Source organism: Caloenas nicobarica, chromosome Z (genome assembly GCF_036013445.1).
Source record: "Caloenas nicobarica isolate bCalNic1 chromosome Z, bCalNic1.hap1, whole genome shotgun sequence".
Classification (NCBI taxonomy): Eukaryota; Metazoa; Chordata; class Aves; order Columbiformes; family Columbidae; genus Caloenas; species Caloenas nicobarica.
In genome coordinates, this window is record NC_088284.1 from 65,160,808 (window position 1) to 65,179,453 (window position 18,646).

Below are 18,646 nucleotides of genomic sequence, written 5' to 3' on the forward strand. Positions count from 1 at the left end.
CTGAATGATTTTAATGTGAGTAGGCTGATATAGCCTTTCTCCCCAGAAATCTCTGCATTTTTACGAGAGAAAAGACCCCTTTAAAATAACTTAAACCAGCTCCAAAGACTAACATAGGCCACTCTTTAGGATTTCAATTCATGTTCTGCATCCATTGATCAGGCTAGTCCTACAGTCTAGGAGAGTAACTCCAGATCTTGGCTTCCCTGACATTTTGTTCCTGTTTCAGAAGGGAAAAGCTCTTGGATGTTTTTCAGCTGCTGGAATTGTGACCACTCTTCTGGCTTGAGTAAGGGATGGGGTTAGTTACAGTGAATTGTTTTCACTCTGCCCATCGTTTAATAAATACCCCAGCAGTCAACGGAAATTACTAGAGAGATCATATAAAATAAATGCTGGATTATGCAGATTGGGTTTACATTTCTGCTTTCCTTTTGAAGTGAAGGAGGAAACGGAGTGGAAGTGAGCGAACATTGTTGGCAGTTTGGGGGAGTTGTGTCATTTTGTTTCTTGCTTTTTAATTTAGTATGGTTATTGAGATTGATTGTGAGGTTTTTAGGGCTCTTTTCGTGTACTTACCAGCTTTTCTGGGATTTGGGGCAGTGTTGTTACCTGTATTGTACCTGCTTTCTGAGGATAAAATATTTCTGCAGTTTTGTATGATCTGTTTGGAAGGTATCTTGCTGGTATTCTCTAGTAACAAAGTGCAGGCATGTGTATTTAGAGGTCATTGTTAGCTTGATTCATTACTCCATTTAGTTTGCATGGGAACTGCAAAGTTAAACCACAGAGTGAATCCCTTTATGATTGTTGAAAACACATCATAAACTAATGAACTACTTGTGAGAAAAACATTCTGTATGCTAAAATTTCCTGAAATTATTGTAATGCTTAAGAATATATGGAATGTCTTGGCTTTCCAATAAAACAAAAAATAAAATTAAGGGCCGTTTTTTCATTATTGCTTGCAATCCTTGCAAACTGCTGAAGGACTACTTTTATACTCAGATTACTGACTTAGCAGCACAAGATTTAGTGCACTTTTTTTTTTTTAAAAAAAGAAGTGTTCAGTTCAGGTTTCCAACAAAGAAGGCAACAAATATCTGCAAGGTGTGGTATAAGGATGACAAAATTTAAACCAAGGAAAAGAAATTATTCCAAAATATGTCTTGGTTTTGTTGCAAGAGTCAAGTAAGTAATCTGTCGTGAAAGGCTTTTACTTAGTTTTAATAAATATGTTGAAGAAATTACGATTTTGATTTTATGTTGGAATAGTTTGTGCTTAAATTACAATTAAAGTATAAAGGTGATTTGAGAGGTAAAATATTTTTTAAAATGCTTGTCATACAGATATCTCACCTAGAATATGTTTGCAAGAACAAATCCGATACTATGAAGGAGCTTCAGCAGAGCCAAGAAGATGCTTTTAGCAAAATGGCTGAACAGATGAAAGCACAGGAAAGCTGTTGGCAGAAACAAAAAAAGTATCTGGAACAGCAGTACTCAGGTCTCCTTGGGGAAGTTCATGCAAGGGCACAGGTATGGTGCTGTGAAGTTCTGATTTTTTTTTTTTTCTTCTTGTAAATATTTAATGGATTATTGCAGTAGTTTAAGCTCCTAACCAATTTAAGGTTGTTCGGGAATTTTAGTATATCTTTAAAATAAAAACCCCAACACTGTGCTAGTATTGACTTCATTTACAATAAGAAGTAAATGACTTCATTAAAACATTCCAGAAATTAATTGCTTAATTAGGTCTAACAGTTTGTAGTGATTTTTTTTTTAAGAATGTAAGCTGTAAGATTGAAATTGTTTATTTTAAGAATTATGTAGGGCAGTAGTTACTTTTTCAGTATCATGCTTTGCAAAGACTCTGTAGAGTAACGGTAATGTTATGTCATCTGGGAATAAATTTAAATATATACTTTGTGACCCTAAGAACCAATTAGCAGTTACAGTGCCAGATTTCAACAGGATTAAAGGACTTTGTTATACAGGTACTACAGTGAGCAGTGGTTCAGAAGTGTAAAACTGTCGTTGCTGATTGTTAGAAAAGTTACTTGCAATCTAAGATTTTCACTGTTATTCTGCAACCACATTTCATTGTCTTTCAGGTCACATTCCTTTACATGTGTTTCGGTTAAAAGTGTAGTGAAATATAGGAAATAACATATGCCTTGTTATTTGTGACTGCCATCAGAAACTTACTGCATCAGAAGAATGCTGTATTTGACTCGGATGTTGGGCTTGGAAGTCTTTGCACTCCAAAAAATGTATTTATGAAGTATTCTTTAGACAGAGCAATTTATGGTAGTTTGCTGAGAATAAGCTAAAATCTTGTATATATTTTTTGCTTTGTATTTACATTTCACGTTGGATATTGGCAATGCTAGGCATATCCCTAATAATGCTGTAAGTGGAATCCAGACAGAGTTCGCCCAACATCCTATAGTTTTCATTTTTATGAAATCATTGCCAACAAAAAGAATGATGAAACGAGGAACTTTAATTTTAAAAGTGATTTTTCCTTCCAAAAGAAGAAGTGGAGTTATGCAATTTTGATTTCTACCTCCCACGGATGCTACACAAAAAGTCCGAGTCATATTTTTCAGAACTCTGGCCTGTTGGGGAGAACCGGTGCTGTGCGCTGCTGTGCTGTTCTTTGGGATGGGTTGAACCTGCCAGTCTTCTCAGCTGAATTGTGAAGACTCCAAGCAGAGCATGTACTGAAAACATGGCTCTCCTTTGTGGGGCGTGCATTAGGCACGTCTTCTGGAAAAGACTTAATCTCTCAGCTTGCTGTAGAGGACTACTGGATTTGTGAAAGGGAAATGCTTCCCCTTGGAAACATCTGAGCATGTTTTCTAACACAGGTTATGTAGTGTTGGAGTACAAGGCAGCTCAATGTCTGTGTGCACTTAGATGATTCAACAAAATTTTACCTCATCTTTGTTCCATCACGTGTTCCAGTTTGCCTTCTTACCATTCCGTGTCCATTTGGGAAGCAGTCAGTCTAATTTCTTCTGGATTTCTAATCTGTGACTGACTTTGGACCTGGAAATACCAGATTAAGCCTTTCCCTTTCTGAGATCCATAGGGTCCATGGATGTCTGCTGTTAGGGCTGCCCTAATCCCGAATGCTTCTTTTTTGTAAGACTTGACTGTCTTTTACATATTGCATTTTGAGCCTGTTAACCGTATTTGTCTGCAAGATCACTGCTCTGTTGGATCAGAGATATGCAGACAGACTAATGTTGTAGCTTTATTTCCATAGGAAGCCAGGGAAAATTTGCTGCAAGTTATGGAATGCCTTCAAAGGGTCTTTTACATATTACTGAGTGCTGGTGTTTACATAAAGATACACAATGCAACAGTAAATTTAATTATTTTAACAGGCTTTATTATTTAAATTTTATAGGAAACATATAATCAGTGGAAATTGAAGGAAATGGAATGTAATTTGCCAGTATTCTCAATTTTGTTGTATAACTGTTGGTCTCATTATGCATTGCAGTTATAATAGCACTACAACGAAACTCTAGGAATTTGATAATTACGAGCAGTCCCTTGTAGGTGTTAATTCCTCTCTGGAAAGGGAAGTTGAGTGGTTTTTGCTGTCCTGCACCAAGCTCATGATACCTCATAGGATGCATCCTTTTGTTTGTAACTTTGTCTTCGATCAGTGCTCCATGCCTTCTAGACATTTTCTCTTCAAAAGTCCTGGGTTTAAACTTCTTTAATGTTTCTGATTGTTGGTACATGTGCGAAGGCAAACTGAAGACTGTTGATTCAGACTCTCAGGAGTTAACTGAGAGCTCTAACTGCACAGCAATATGAGCGATGTATCGTGTAAATTATTGGTTCGGTTTTTTTAGAACTGCAGTAGAGAGTTAAGGCTTTTCAGAATAATCTTCTTATTATTAGAGTGTAACATTGCAAAAACATGGAGGTTTTAGTGGCAATGACATCTGCCACCACTTCTGTCCCCAACCAGTCCTGTTAACATTTTCCAAGGCAGGATCTATGGATGTTAGTAGGCACTACTTCACAGCTGTTACTGTAGGTCAGATGGATGGTGTAATCAGAAAGCAGTTTCACTGTTTTTCTGTAGGGCAGAAATTCCCAGAGTGGCCTTATCACAGATCAGCAATAAACAAGGCACTCTATAGATACTGCTCCTCTTTGTCCGTGGTCTCCATGTTTCGAGAGTCAATGGAGCTTAAAATGCATATCCCTTCTCCTTGCCTTTTGTAGCAGGAGTGCAGTTCTCTTGATTTGATCATGTGCCATTTTGAAAATGTTACTATGTCTATTCCTTAGCCTCACACAAATTATTTATTCAGACTGTGCACAGTCTCATAGGAAATGTCCTCTGAATTTTAACTATCAGTTGTTGTTTGTTTATTATGTAGACATTTATTAATCTGTCCCCATTCTTTGTGGCAGCCAGTTAAAATAGAAGGGGTTTGTTCTGGTATGCAAAAACGTGTTGTAAGAGAAAAATCCTGTAACTACTTGGAAAATGTTAATTTCAACAGTAAAATAAAAGGTTTACTAAATAGGAAAGTAAAAAAGTCCTCTAGGGAGGAAAAAAATGTCCTTTATTGCCTTTTTTTTGTTTGTTTGGAAGCTTTGCTTTTACAGCAAGGCTGTAAAAAGGGAAAAGAAATGGAGGATGGTGGTGTTGACATAGTTTATTTATATATATATATTTAGAAAAATAAAACAGCTGAAATACAGGAAAACCTTTTAAAGTCATACTGTCATATTTCTAGTTTCCAGTTCTGTTTTCATGGCAGAACTAGTAAGAAGTGGGATAAAATAGTGTTGCTAGTTGCACCTGATTTTTTATTGAGGATTCTTGGAATCCACCAAGCTCTGCAACCAGCAAGGTGTCCCTCAAGCCTCAAACAACGAAGGAAGCCAGCTTCCCAGCGTTTAGGAAGAGAATTCCATCTTCCTTTTAAAATTCCTTCTTTTAGGCTGTGAAGAAAACACTAGAAACAGTGTGGACTAAGACAAAAGCAATTATTAGCTGATTAAAACCGTGAAGGTGTATTTTCTTACAAAACTTTCACGTTTCTGTAGTCAGAGATTGTCTTGTTTGCTTTTGCATATTACCATATAACTGTAAGCGTAAAAACACTAAACTTGCTTAAAAAACAAGCTTTAATTAGCCAGAGCACTGAATGTTAGTATTGCTGCCCAACAGCCCTGTAGGGATCACACTTTGTTTACTCAGATGCTGGCCTTTCACCTGTGATGGCCAGAAACCATAAGTTGTTTTCTAAATTCAGTTTACCTTTTCAGTTCCTTGCAGCCATGCTCTCAGGATTTTTTCTATAAAAATCAAACACTGTAAATAATGCAGTACCACTGAAAGTATTGTACAGGATCATAATTTTAGAGTGGTAAAGTGACATATGAGGCCCATAAATTGTATTTTGTAATTAAATCTTTTAGTTACTTACTCTATTTTTGTATCACTGGAAGTACTTTTAATAATACTACTAATTCTTCCTCTTCCAAAACCAAAATATTTATTTTGTCAAAGACATTCTGAACTGACTAGGCTACATATCTGTAGAGGCGTGGAGTCCTCATTCTAGGGATAGCTGTGGTTTTTTTTGTTTTGCCCCTGTTGTGCTTGCAGGATGGAGAGGGGAGAAGAAACTAGGGTGCCCCTATCTCCACTTACTTGGGATGTGCACCAAATAGAACAGATGGGAATGTGGCTGGATGACACTGTTTTCTTTTGGCCACTGCTAACAGGAATAACCTCACCCTAATTTTAACACAGTTGGTTATAGCTCTGAGTTAACTGAAGCTTAGCGTAACCCTCTCTTTTCCTTGTCACACAGACTTGTCAATCCATTCATGTTTACCTTTTTGCGTCCATGTATTGTAACTGAAGCGTAAGCATTTTACTTGAGCTTGTAGGTTCTTTGTGAACAGTGCCTAAAACTTACTATCTCTTTATACCACTGTATCCTGTTTAAATGTAGCCTCAAGTGGTTGTTCCAATCACAGAGGACTCTCACGCATCAAGAAGCCAGTCTAAGTCTCTCAGGTGCCAGCACAGTGTCTTGATTCCTGTGCAAGAACTGCATGTCATCAAAAGCAACCAGTCTGCATGGTCTAACCTTAGTCCTGGCTTGTTAGTGTCTTCATTTTGCTACACTGCTTTGCTGTTTTAAATCTCTCTCTCTTTATTTCAAGGCATATGGAAGAAAGGAAAAAATGTTCTGCAGGTCGAAAAAATCTGTAATGGCACTAGTCAAAATAAAAATATCTGTATAACACTGTTCTTTTGAAAACTCAGTTCTGTATGAGACCTAATTAATATATGAATATATAAGTAGGGGGTTGATTACAAAGCAATTAAGAGATCACCTTTATTTCCCCTTTCCCAGCTGCTGCCAATCTGTCTAGTTTATCTTCCAGAGTCTTCCATCCTTTTTTCCTCTCTCTTACACTAACTTTCTTTTCTGCTTTGAAGAGCAACATTATTTCTGAAATTAGAGCATGTCATTGCTTATTGTTAAGCCAGTTCATAAAACTGTGTTGTGGGCAACCAGGTACTGTTGGACCTTCCATGGGCTGTTGCAGTACTAGTGGATTATCATCAGAAATCTGGAGTCCATTTGTAGCTGAAGATTGTGCAAACTTTCCTTTTACTATTGATTTGCTTTCATATGTCTGGTTCTTTAACTGTTCGCTAGGAGACATAATTTGACAATCATTACTAATAATTTTTGTTCCTTTTATATGTTGTTTGAATGTGAAAAAAATCATTAGTTTTCTTTTAGCTTTTGCCTAGACAAAAATGATTTTCTTATTTTAAAAAAGTATCTTCTAGTTAACATTTCCTCTGGTTTTGTTTGGTTTTTGTTGTTTGTTTGTTTGTTTTTTCCGTTATCCCAGGAATACCAAGAAACAGCAGAGAAAAGCAAGGAAAAAATTTATGTCCTTGAGAAAAGACAGGATATATTGGCCCTTGAAAATGTTTCTGTGAAAAATACGTTAACCCAGGTTCAGAAGGAGCATTCATCTCTCCTGGCAGCCTGTGCATTGTTGGCAGGTGCCCTGTATCCCCTCTATGGCCGATCATGTGCTATGTCTTCCCAAAGAGACCTTCTCCAGGATCAGGTCAACATTTATGAATTAGTGAACCAGGAGATTAGGACCCTAGTTCATGCTCTCTCTGATGCAGAGGAAAACAATCAAGATGAAGCAAAACTGAAGAAAAGAAAATTCAAAGGCCTGATTCGTGTATTCCGAAGAGGTGTGATTGCAGTTTTGGCAGCTAACAGACTTAAAGTTTTAGCCCAGTCTTCTACTTCCCTCTTCTCCTGGGTAAATGGCTTCAAAGAAGGAATTGGAATTCTAGTTTGTATAGGAGACTCCAAAGGCAAGCGCGATCTGCCAAGTAAGCTAATTGTTTTCTTTGATAAGTGTTATGTCAAATTATATGGTTAGTGAATAACAAATAGTTATGTTGTTATTAATAGACTGTAGAGACAAATTTAGTGACATTTTGACAAATGTAATTTCGGGATTTGTAATTTCTGAATTTCTTGACAAATGTTATTTCCCCTAAATAGGAATGCTTAGTCTCCTAAGCATTGAGAGAAAAGTTACAGCTACACATGTGAACTCACACTGATATCCTTGACATTTGTGTTATGGATTTCAGATCCAAGTCCTACTGCCTCTTCTCTGTGGTTAATATCTTGCAATGCTCCTAAATGGTTGACTTATTGGCTTATTTTTGGAAAATATGTATTATCATATTTTATTAATTATTTTAAATATTTATTTCCTAATAACAATGCAAAAAGTTGCTTTCTGATTTAGGTAAAACATTAGTATAGGATTATTAAATTTTTTTAGAGACTACATAGTCTTCCTATCCCTTTTTGTTACCAGGTGAGTTTCCCAAACTAGAAGATATACTTTTCTGTTTTAGTAGTTCTGGAAGCATATTTAATACAGTCTAAATTGTCCTGAAAAAATAACTATTTTGTGGCTTATAGACTTAGTTTTGGTCAGATCCTGAAAGAGCTGGAGATGGTAGTGTGCCTATCTAAGTTACTCAGTTTTATTGCTAGCTACAATTCTGTTTCACAGGTCACAAAGAGGAACAACTTCACTGTGTTGAAGCACTGAGCTGGTTTACTAGTTCTAACCTCCTTGCTGCAATAATCAGTTCTGTCACTGAATTACAGGATGTTGTTAACAAAACAGGTAATTTTAAAAGTATATTCTTGTAGTAGAAGATTAAAAAAATAATCAGGTTGGTTACATAATTTGCATTTTTAGGATTTTATCTCAACTATTCTGGATTAAATATTTTGAGAGCTGTATTGTTGGAACAGATTTATTTAATTGGTGATATGATACTTTATCATTTCGGCATAGAGAGTCGTGGAAACAGAAGGCTGGAGAGTGATTCTAGAAAGCATATAAGCAGTTTTGCCTGCTTTGTTGCAAATAGAAAAAAAATCTACACCACATCAATAGATATTTGGCTAACCTCTTCTCAGAAACTTCCAATGAAGTAATATTTACAAGCTTCTTAGATATCTTGTTCCACTGTTCCAATATTCAAAAAGTATTTTACTGAAGCTCAACCCAGTTTTTTCCATAGAGAAAAACTATGTAATTTCTGTCTATTTGATCTGTGTATTTCTCAAGTGCAGGCCCTAAAACTGGCAAATGTTCAACCTAGGACATTACTGATGCTGACTGAAAGGCAATAATTTCCTACTGTGTTTTATATGATATGAATCTAGAATTTCCAAATTCATGGCATCTGGAAAACAATTGAATTTGATGGTTTTCATCTGGTTTACACGCTCTCTTGTGGTTTTTTTGAGAGAAATGCTCTCCATTTACACAATGTGTAGCAGTCCTTATTTTGTGTCTTCACTGTGTACCTCTCTAAGTATTGCTTAAGTAGATTTATGTCTAGGTTCCCTAATTTTCTCAGTCTTTCCTCATACAGAATTCTGCTATGCCTATGGAAAATTTTAGTGCAAACCTCTGGAAATAACACCTCTTGACTCCCAGCTGTTAACTGTCTTCCTTAATTTCTCTGCAGTGAGGACTGACATAAGATCTCACTTGGTTCCTCTGCATTGCTGTCATCCTTAGTTCTTTGGTACTTGGTAGTTTAAAAGTCCCAACAATTCTGTCACAGAATAAAGGGTATGAAAGGAAGGATAGTTTGTATGAATAAAGGGAAACAGCAGGACAGAGAGAAGGTGATACAGTTCTCAGAAGCCTGAGCAGTAAACTGGTACTAGAAGTCAGCTATTGAATCAGAAGTGTTTTGATTCACTTTCAGGTGCTCTCTTCTTTGATCATCCTGTTTTCAGTAACTTAAATTTACATCCTGACAAAACAAAATTTGAACTGTGTTTCAGAATATTTACAAGGTCTATACAGCAAGTGTTCCTGTGTATAGAGTGTTGAGTAAGAACAGCAAATTGAAAAGGAATCAAGAGGGACTTTACAGCAGCATCGATGTGCAAAACTGACTAGTTAGAATACCCTAAACCTCACGATCTTTTGCCAGTATTGAAGTAAATGAGAGTTCTGGTGGATTCTATTTACTTGAGATCTCTGCACTCAACAAAGTTTTGATTTTAAGAATTAGGAAAAGCTATGCTGAGAATGTTATGGCCACAGTCAGTTTGGTGATTCTTTCATAGCTTATCTCTATTTTAAGTCATTTTCTCAGAACCTCAATATCTGACTGCTCATGTATTAGTTGAAATTCTGTTGCTCATGAGATCAAAAGTCTCCCAAGAACCTTTGGTTCAAAAAACAATAAAAAATAATTGAAAGTTGGATATGAAATTTCCAGAAGTACTGAAGTGATAGGGCCCTGAAAGAATATATTTGAAAGAAAGCTTGGATACTTAGGAAATTATTTTATTCTCTGTAAGTCATATTTCAAATAGGATTTAAACCTTCAAGCTGACTTAAATGATTTTGATTTTTTTAAATGTAAATAGGCAGTCTGAGAGGCATTTTCTCTCTTCAGATCTTGAAATAATGGCAGTGCCAGATTAGAGTACACATCACAGGAAAAGGTAGGCACTAGAAGGTGCTATGTTGATCTACAATACGGAAAGGTTTGGTGTCTTAAAAATTACTTTTAAAGATGGCTAGGTTCTGAGAAACCATTTGAGGCAGCTGAAAGAAACTAAACCCAGATCACATAGATAGCACTGGAACTTTTGGGCTTGTGCACTCTGGTGATCTGAGGCACATTTCTTGAGCCTTTAAAGAAAGCACTTTTTGTTTGACATTCATGATCATTTCCCTTCACACTGTTCATTAGTTTGGTTCTCCTTCCAGCATGTCTTGGAATGATCTTTTAACTTCAGTCTGAATACAAGTTCATTGAAGTTTTGGGGTTTTTTGTTTTGTTTTTGTTTCAGTTTTTGTACAGTTAGTTTTATAGGTTTGTTTGAACAGAATCTGTACTGCAATTAACAAGAGAAAGTAAAGGTCAAGATTTTTTAATACAAATATCATCAACTGTTACATACACAAAGCTTTGGAATCTTAGCATGAAAATTTGTCTTGTATAGTACTCGCATCCTGCTGACTGTGATATTTCATCAAAACAGAGTAAACAATTTTTTCTTCATCTGTCAGTGACCTGAGATTTGTCATTTTTCATTGTCTTTTCCTTCATTCGTTTAATCTAACAATGAATTACTCTTTGTGATATACCTGTATGTGTGTTAATAATTTCTTATGCACACTGTACATAATCTAGTGCTTTTATTGTATATTCCTTGATCCTTCAAGGGCAGGTACTTAAAATGTTTATACCTAAACCTTCTCAATGATTACAGAAACAGCTCCTTGTGGAATTGCACTATATTCTCATTTCATCTTTCAAAGCAGTCAGTAACTTGTATCAATATGTTTCTGTATTTGCTCCAAACTGCTCTTCATAAAAAAAAAAAAAAAAACGAAGTGATTATTTGCTTTTTTATTCCTCATCCCAAGAAGGTGCCTTAGGTTGTGGATGCTGAACAGCGCTGCATAACAGGAATCCTGGTTATGAAGTAGAATGGTCATTTCAAAACGCTGCAACAAAATTGACTGAACTATTACTACAAATTTATTTTTAATACAATTAAACTGGGGGTTCTAGATGCAGGGAAAGGGGATGACATCCTAGGTACTGCACATATGGAGAAATACTGTGTTTTCTGGCAGGCAAACAATCTCACGTAAAATGAGATACCAGGTGGAAATACTATGAAAAATGAAGGAACAGTAGCTCATTGACAGTATCCTTGTTTTGATATTTTCCAAAAGTCACAGCAAAGGAAAGTTTTTTAGAAGGTTTTGATGTCATCTTACATAGAAGGCAGTACAAATATTATAGTTTTAATTTTAGGTTAATTTAAACACTCAAACTAATGAATACATCGTGACTGGAGAAAAGAGATGGTCTTTGAAACTGAAAGACAGGTAGGACAGGATAATTTGTAATAAAAGACAAGCTACCTTCATCATTTTAACTCCTAGATGATCAGGAATAGAAAATCAACATAAAGAAAAGAGAGGACCCTTGGTCAAAGCAGACAGAGCATTACATTAGTAGTTTCTTCCGGGTATGAGAAGAATTTTTTTTATTGAAGTGCAAGATGAAATAACTGTTTAGGATTTTTACCTTTAGAGATGAGTAGAAAGAGTGCTATCTTACACATGAATTAAAAACAGATTTACTACTAGCTGGAGTTATGGAGAGCATGTGCTCAAAAATGGTGCGCCAGTTAAGCACTGCAATAATTGGAATGCTGGTATTTTGAAACCAAGGAGGAGAATGGTTCTGAAAAAAAGAATACTTGACTTTATCATGTGTGGTTTTTTTTTTCTTACAGATAGATTTAATCTCGTATTTGTAAATGATAAATTCTCTGTGATGAGAATCATAATCTGAAAGTATTAATAATCGTGTTTTGTTTACTTTGAACCTTTGGCTTTATCCTTGCAATGTATAAAGAGAAATTCTTTAACTTAAAAAAACTATAGTTATCTTTTTCTGTTTATACTCTTAAGTAAATATTTTAATTCACAGCAGCAACAGGAGATCTGCTATACTACTGAATGTAAATAAGCTCTTCCATGCTTGTCATCTTACACCGATAGTATCATAAGACAAGTAATGACAGATTAAGACCTGCCTAGCAGAGGGAAAACTAAATTACAAGACTTTTATTAAGGCATAAATAAACCTATTAACTGTTATCTGGAATACCAATTAGTGGAAGGAGCACTGACAATTTTATTTATCAACATTAAACACAATTATTAATTACAGACCTGACGAATCTAGCAGTAAGCAGGACATGTTGGGTGTGCTGGGGCCCTAAGTCCATTATATGAGAAGGATGATTACCAAAATCCTGTGGGGAAATAAGTAATTGTAGCTGTAAAATTTTAATTGCCTTGGAATAAGGTAAATTATATTCTCTTGTCTCAGAATATAAATAGTATGGCATTAAGGTACCAAGCCTCACTAATTCTGAACAGCAAATGATTTAGACATCTATAGAGGGGAGGGAAGAGGAGCCAGGAAACCCTCAGAAATTTGCATTGTAAACATTGCGATAAAGTGATTTACCATTTGCTATCACATCTGACATACTTCACCTGGCTTACATTTGCTTGCATCTATCTTACATGTTTTCTGAATTACAAAATAAGAACACAGAAGAAATACTTAAGAAAGTATAGCATTGGAGGAGAACATAAAAACAACTGGAAAATTACTCTTTGACAAACATCCTGTTCTTTAGAATACTGTCCTACCCTTCCATCCAAAGATTGATAGTAGAGTGTTCATTGCTAAATACAAAATTTGTCCCAAAGTGTCTCTGAGAATTTCCTGCAAGCTTTATATTCCACTCTTCAATAGAAATTTCTTAGTGAGTATTTTAAAGATGCTATTTTTTGTTGTTGCATTTTTCCATTGGGAAAAAAAAATGAAACTAACAACCTACTTGATGTTTATTTTTTGTTGTTGTTTCTTAAAGATCCAAAGCCCTGGCTTTCTGGACACTTACTTGTAAGTGCAGCCAGGAACTCCTTTTCAAAGCTTATGGACAAGCTGAATGTAATAATGGAGACTGTTCCACCAGACAGCAGCAGGAGCATTACTTACCTGGAAAAAGACTCCTTGGTACAGAGACTGGCTCACGGACTTCATAGAATAAATACCCAGGCCCTGGAAGCTGGATTGTGTGACAGACTACCCATCACGGTATGCATATTTATAGCACTACTTCATGTAAACAGTAGGTTCACAGCATAAGTGTTACGGTGAAGCTCCCTTGGTAGTACCATTAATTTTGTTTCAGATTGTTTATGAGTCCATTACACTGAAGTCAACTATATAATCAGAAATTGATTTGCAACACCCAAAAGCATTAGGGTGTGAATAGATCTTTTATTGTCAAAGAACTTTAACAAGAGATTTGACGTATCCAAGAAAAAGGGGTTTTTTTTAAGTTCTGTTGAAATTGTATTTGCTTTGTAAGAATAAACTTGCTTTTGGCTTTAACTAAGGTTCAGTGTTGTTGCTTTTTTTCCTTCTTTTTTTGTTACTTTTTTCTTTTTTTTTCCTGCTGTGTTCTGTCTTTCAGAAACGATAGCCTTTTCAGTTTAACCGAAATAAAAAGATGAACTCTTTCTCCCATAATTTGTCTTCTGTTGTGGGCCTATTTGTGAAAATACATACTTCCTTGAAAATAGAATTTTCAGTAAGTCTCAAGAGTAGATGGAAAAGGTTCTCATTTTTGCACTTCTTTGTGTCTTTTAGAAATGGAGGACAAAAATAGAGCTTTGTCTAATTTGCTTGGGTATTAAAAGTGATGGATTTTATTGCTAAAATAAAACATTTTATAGCACATGAATTTGTTTCTGTTTACTAACAGAAAAGCATAGCATCCTTGCAGAAGCAAATATTTGAATTTACACAAAGGCTTCACACGACAGAGGTGGAACGCCGCTCACTGCGCCTAAAACTTGCAGAATTCAAGTGGAATTTCAGTGAGATGAAGAAAGAAGCTGACAAAGCCCAGAGCCTGCAAGAGCAATTAAATATGTTTAAGAAATCTGTAAGTATATTCGATTTACAGGAGACTGCTTACAAGGGATCCTCCTTTTTACACATTTTTTTTTAATTTGTGTTCTTTTGAAAAAAGTTATAAAATCAATATACTATTAACAGAATTTTCCAGAAGACTTGCCTTGTAAATACCACTAAACTGTAAGTCAGATGTATTTAGAAATATCTCCTTTCCACAGGAGTTTCTCTTTGATTTGTAGAATGAGGGATTTTGTGTAAATTACGTTTGGTCTTCAGCAACCCAGGTTTTTTTCCATACATTGAAAATGTTGGTGTGATTTATGCACCCGAAAAGGATATATAGATTTCAGAGTAAAGTCAGCTGGAATGAAGGTATCCAATAAGTGGGTTGATAAAGGAGAAATGTAATCTTTTAAACTCTTCATGGATATTGCTGAATGATAGACATTTTAGTCTATCTTTGAGTATGGATTACATCCTGAGATAGTCAGTGCAAATTTTAGTGTGGCTGTTTCCTTGAAGGAGTAAGTTTATGGCAAGGGAAAAAAAAAGCTCTTTTCTACATTCTGGGTAGCACATAAGCACCAAATTCCTCTGCCCCTTTGCTTTGCTTAAACACTATGAGTTCACTAACCTGGCACTGTCTGGCAGGAATGGGAAGAGACAACAAAAGTGTTTCTTAACCTCTTGAAGCCACAGCATAATAAGTAATGCATGTGGTGTTTGAGGGAGCAACACCATTTGGGTGGGCTGTTGATATGTTCCCTGTCACACTCCTGCAGCTATGTCTTCAGTCCTTATTGGAGGGGCAGAAACTTGTCTTTCCTTTGGCATGCTGGAAGTTCACTGTGCACCTTTCCTCCTACACCTGTTTTCTGTAGGTTGCATTCAGAATTGAGCTGAGAGAGTGGATAGATAAGGATTCTTATAGGTGCTATACAGGTGCATGGTATAACTGAAATAGTTGTGTCCCAGAATGAGCAGCGTTTTCTGTAGCTGTGCCCAATATTGATCCTGAGGCCTAGTTGGTAGATGTGTCAGTGTGTCCCAATCAAAATACTTCCGAGCAGAGAACATTTAATACATGTTTTCATATCCATTCTACTTCCTGTTCCTAGATGGTAGTGTGATTTTTTTTTTTTACTCAAATGGAGAAGGTTATATCTAACAATCTCCCATTCTGTTCTTACTGGGTTTTATTTCCGTACAGTTCTGGAATGGTTAGATGAAATTGTCACGTTTTAGATTGTTGTTCAAAGGCAGATGAAGATTTTCCTTAAAAAAACGTTTCTTTTTTCTGGAACATTTTGGGTAGGGGAGAAGGAGTCCAGGAAGACATTTACAAGGGTTAATAAGATGTGTGCTGAAATGTGGGACATTGATCTGCATATTTCCTTCTAAATATTGATTCTTTACAACCTGGGGTGCTGATTTGAATAGAATAATGAATGCATACTGCTCACAGTACCCTGAATGAAAAAACACAATAAATAAAGTTGTCTGCCATTTTATTGTTCGGTGATCTGTATTCGTGTTCAAAAAAAATCTAAATACTCATCTTTAGCACACCTTTGGTTTAGAATCTGATATGTTTGCAAGTGGAACTCTGAAAGTCAAGCATGTAAACAAGTGAATGCAGTTACACAATCAAGCACAATTTATTTCCCTTATCAGAAACTGATCACCCATGAGAGGTTTGAAAGTGCATGTGAAGAATTGAATAATGCATTACATCGGGAGCATCAGGCACAGGTGCTTTTGAATGAACAGGCACAACAGCTACAGGAGTTAAATAATAAACTAGAATTACACTCCAGTGAAGAAGCAGATAAAAACCAAGTCTTAAGTGAAACCATAAAGGTAAGATAATTATCCTTCTGAAATAGGCAACAGAAATTTACCTTTTGTTGAATAAGCCAAATCTTCCAGTTCTTGTGCGAATAAAATTATAGGAGTAAATGCATACATACTACTCAATTGGAATGTTAGGGCACTCAGAAAACACTTCCAAGGTGAGACTTCAAGGTATAACTTCTTTTGAGACTGGGCGGTGTACACCAATATCTGTAATACATGATGCATAAGAGACAGCAGTTCTAGCTAGCATGAAGTGTTTGCAGACTACAAGAAAATGAAGGAAGAAATACAGGAATACTTTGATTTTTTTTTTTTTTTTTTAAAAAAAAGAGGTCATAAGAATATTTTAAAGCTGGATTAGCTGTTTCCTGAATATAATCTTAGAGTAGAGAATGCATTTGTCAGTTTGGAATATGCTAGGTGAGAACAGAGAAAGATCCTTTTTCATCAGGATTATAATTTTCCTCAGACATAGCAAGTAATGAGGGAAAATATGTTGTTACCAGAATCTCTGATAACAAATCAAGAAGCAGAGAGAGAATAAGAGGTTTGAAACCAGGTGGATATCTAACATGGGAAGAGAAGAAACCTAATGCTGGGCCAGTGATTAATGTGTGGTGACCTGAGCTCTCTGCAGCTTTTATTTATTTTTTATTTAAAGCAAGCTTTGCTGCTTGTGTCCAGTCTTCAGCCTTACTACTGTCTTTCCACCTCCCAGTATTCTTCTGTGAATTGATAGTTGAGCAAAAGAGACTGCTTCACTGATATTTTGAGAAATAAAAGCACTTGTGATTTTGAGGAAGATTTAGGGAGACAGTGACAAGTAATGTCAAGAAGCAGGAGGAGAACCAAAAAGATGCAAGCTACAAAACTAGTAGAAATGTCAGAAGCCATTGTTGAAAATGTAACAGTGAAAATGGATGTCAAGGAAGATGACTTGAAGCAGAGTTGAAATTCGAAATGATGTACAGTGAAGGAAGCTGAAGGATGTTGTTAAATTTATTAAGAAGGGTTTTCATTAGCAGTATTATTTACTAAAAATGCTTTACCTCACTAAGGGTGAAAGACAATGACATTTCTAATTTACCTGTTTGTCTTAATGCTTTTCTCCCTCACAGTCCCCTACCTCTTGGTCTTTCATTTCAATGTAAAAATAAACTTGTCTAATGTTTCAGTCACGTTGCTTGTTAATACTATTGTTTTTTTGTTTCAGATGTAACTGCAGTATATATAAAGCATTACACTTGTGTTCAATTTCTTTGGTAAATATTTGATTCAAATTTTAAAATGGATATTACAATCATAAAGAAGGGAAAAAATAGAAGACAGATGTTATTTGAAATCTTCATTGGGGTCTACTCTTTATACATTAATGCATGGTATTTCACCATGTTTTACTTTATACGTAAAACATACCTTTACATTTGTTCAGATGAAATGAAACAAAAAGTCAGTTGTAGGCATTTAAAATATAGAGTGGAGTTTTAAACAAGTCTACTACATGGATTATTGGATACTGAATTAGATTTCACAGCTTCAGTTTTTTATTAATTAAAGGCTAGATATAATTTGTTTTGAGACAGTAGTGATCTTAAAATGCATCCTAATTTTACAACTGCCTAGCAATTGTTTGCTGCGGGAACAACTTGATTTAGTGTAAAATGCTTGATTATAGCTGAAAGCTATAAAGATACAATACGATATAAAAATATATAACTTGTGATAGGATGGAGACTAAGAAAGCTGACAGAATAAGCCTTAAAGCTGAAACTCGCCACTTAACACTGATTTGGTTTTCTAAATTTATTACTCCATAATTCTCAGTCTTTTCCATGGAGGAGTTTTGAACCAAATTTAAGTTGTATACTTGTTGCTGTGTACCATCCTTAAACTTTTGTTTAAATACCAGAAGGTTGTTTGATGCCTTTTAATTCCTTCTTGATGTTTACTTGCAATAGTTATCACAAAATTGCGTTGTGGTTGTAACTGCCTTTGTCTGTGGCTATATCAAGGAAGGTAACAATATCAGTTGTGATAGCATAGAAATACATGTTCATGATCCTTGTGTTGATTTTTTTTTTTAAATTATTTTTACATCATGCCTATATGATTTTATAATGTATACTTTCTAAATCATCATCTCACCTTCAGTTTTTATCATTGTATTTTACAGTTCCAAACCTGTGCTGAATAAGTACTTAATATATTCAAGCAGCAGTCTAACACAAACTACTTTGATACCAAGGGGTAAAAGGATGTCTTTTTATTTTGAGCTCTGTGTGTCTGGGTTTTTTAATTTAAGAAAAAGTCTTCAATAAGCTTTTTTTCCTCCCCACAGTTTACCACGCTTCCACTTTATTCTCTGCTTTTGCCCTGGTGTTTTAAGTGACAGATTTTTTTCTCTTTGGTAATTGTTTTTTGTGAGGTTTTGGTTTTGGTTTTGGTTTTTTTGTTGCTCTTGTTTTGAAGTACAGTGGAACAATCTCATCTGTGTTATAATCAACTCTGACCTTGTAAAACAGTGTTCTTACAATTGCGTAAACTTTTAAACTCTTACACAGTACAGAACTGTGGAAAAAAAGAACTATTTCACTGAAAAAATATAATAGAAAAAATATGTCTCCAGGTTCATTTTAAGACACAAAATAATCTATTGGTCTAGGC

General features: G+C 35.4%; 1 protein-coding gene across 3 annotated transcripts in view; it reads left to right on the forward strand.

Moving 5' to 3' along the window:
- CCDC171 (coiled-coil domain containing 171) overlaps positions 1-18,646 on the forward strand; it is a 155,500-nt gene that overhangs the window by 62,285 nt on the left and 74,569 nt on the right. For all 3 annotated transcript variants that reach the window (XM_065656381.1, XM_065656382.1, XM_065656383.1), the window contains 6 exons: positions 1,351-1,539; positions 6,925-7,429; positions 8,131-8,247; positions 13,071-13,297; positions 13,971-14,153; positions 15,800-15,985. In XM_065656381.1, the coding sequence (XP_065512453.1) occupies positions 1,351-1,539; positions 6,925-7,429; positions 8,131-8,247; positions 13,071-13,297; positions 13,971-14,153; positions 15,800-15,985 (1,407 nt within the window). The remainder of the gene's footprint in view (positions 1-1,350; positions 1,540-6,924; positions 7,430-8,130; positions 8,248-13,070; positions 13,298-13,970; positions 14,154-15,799; positions 15,986-18,646) is intronic.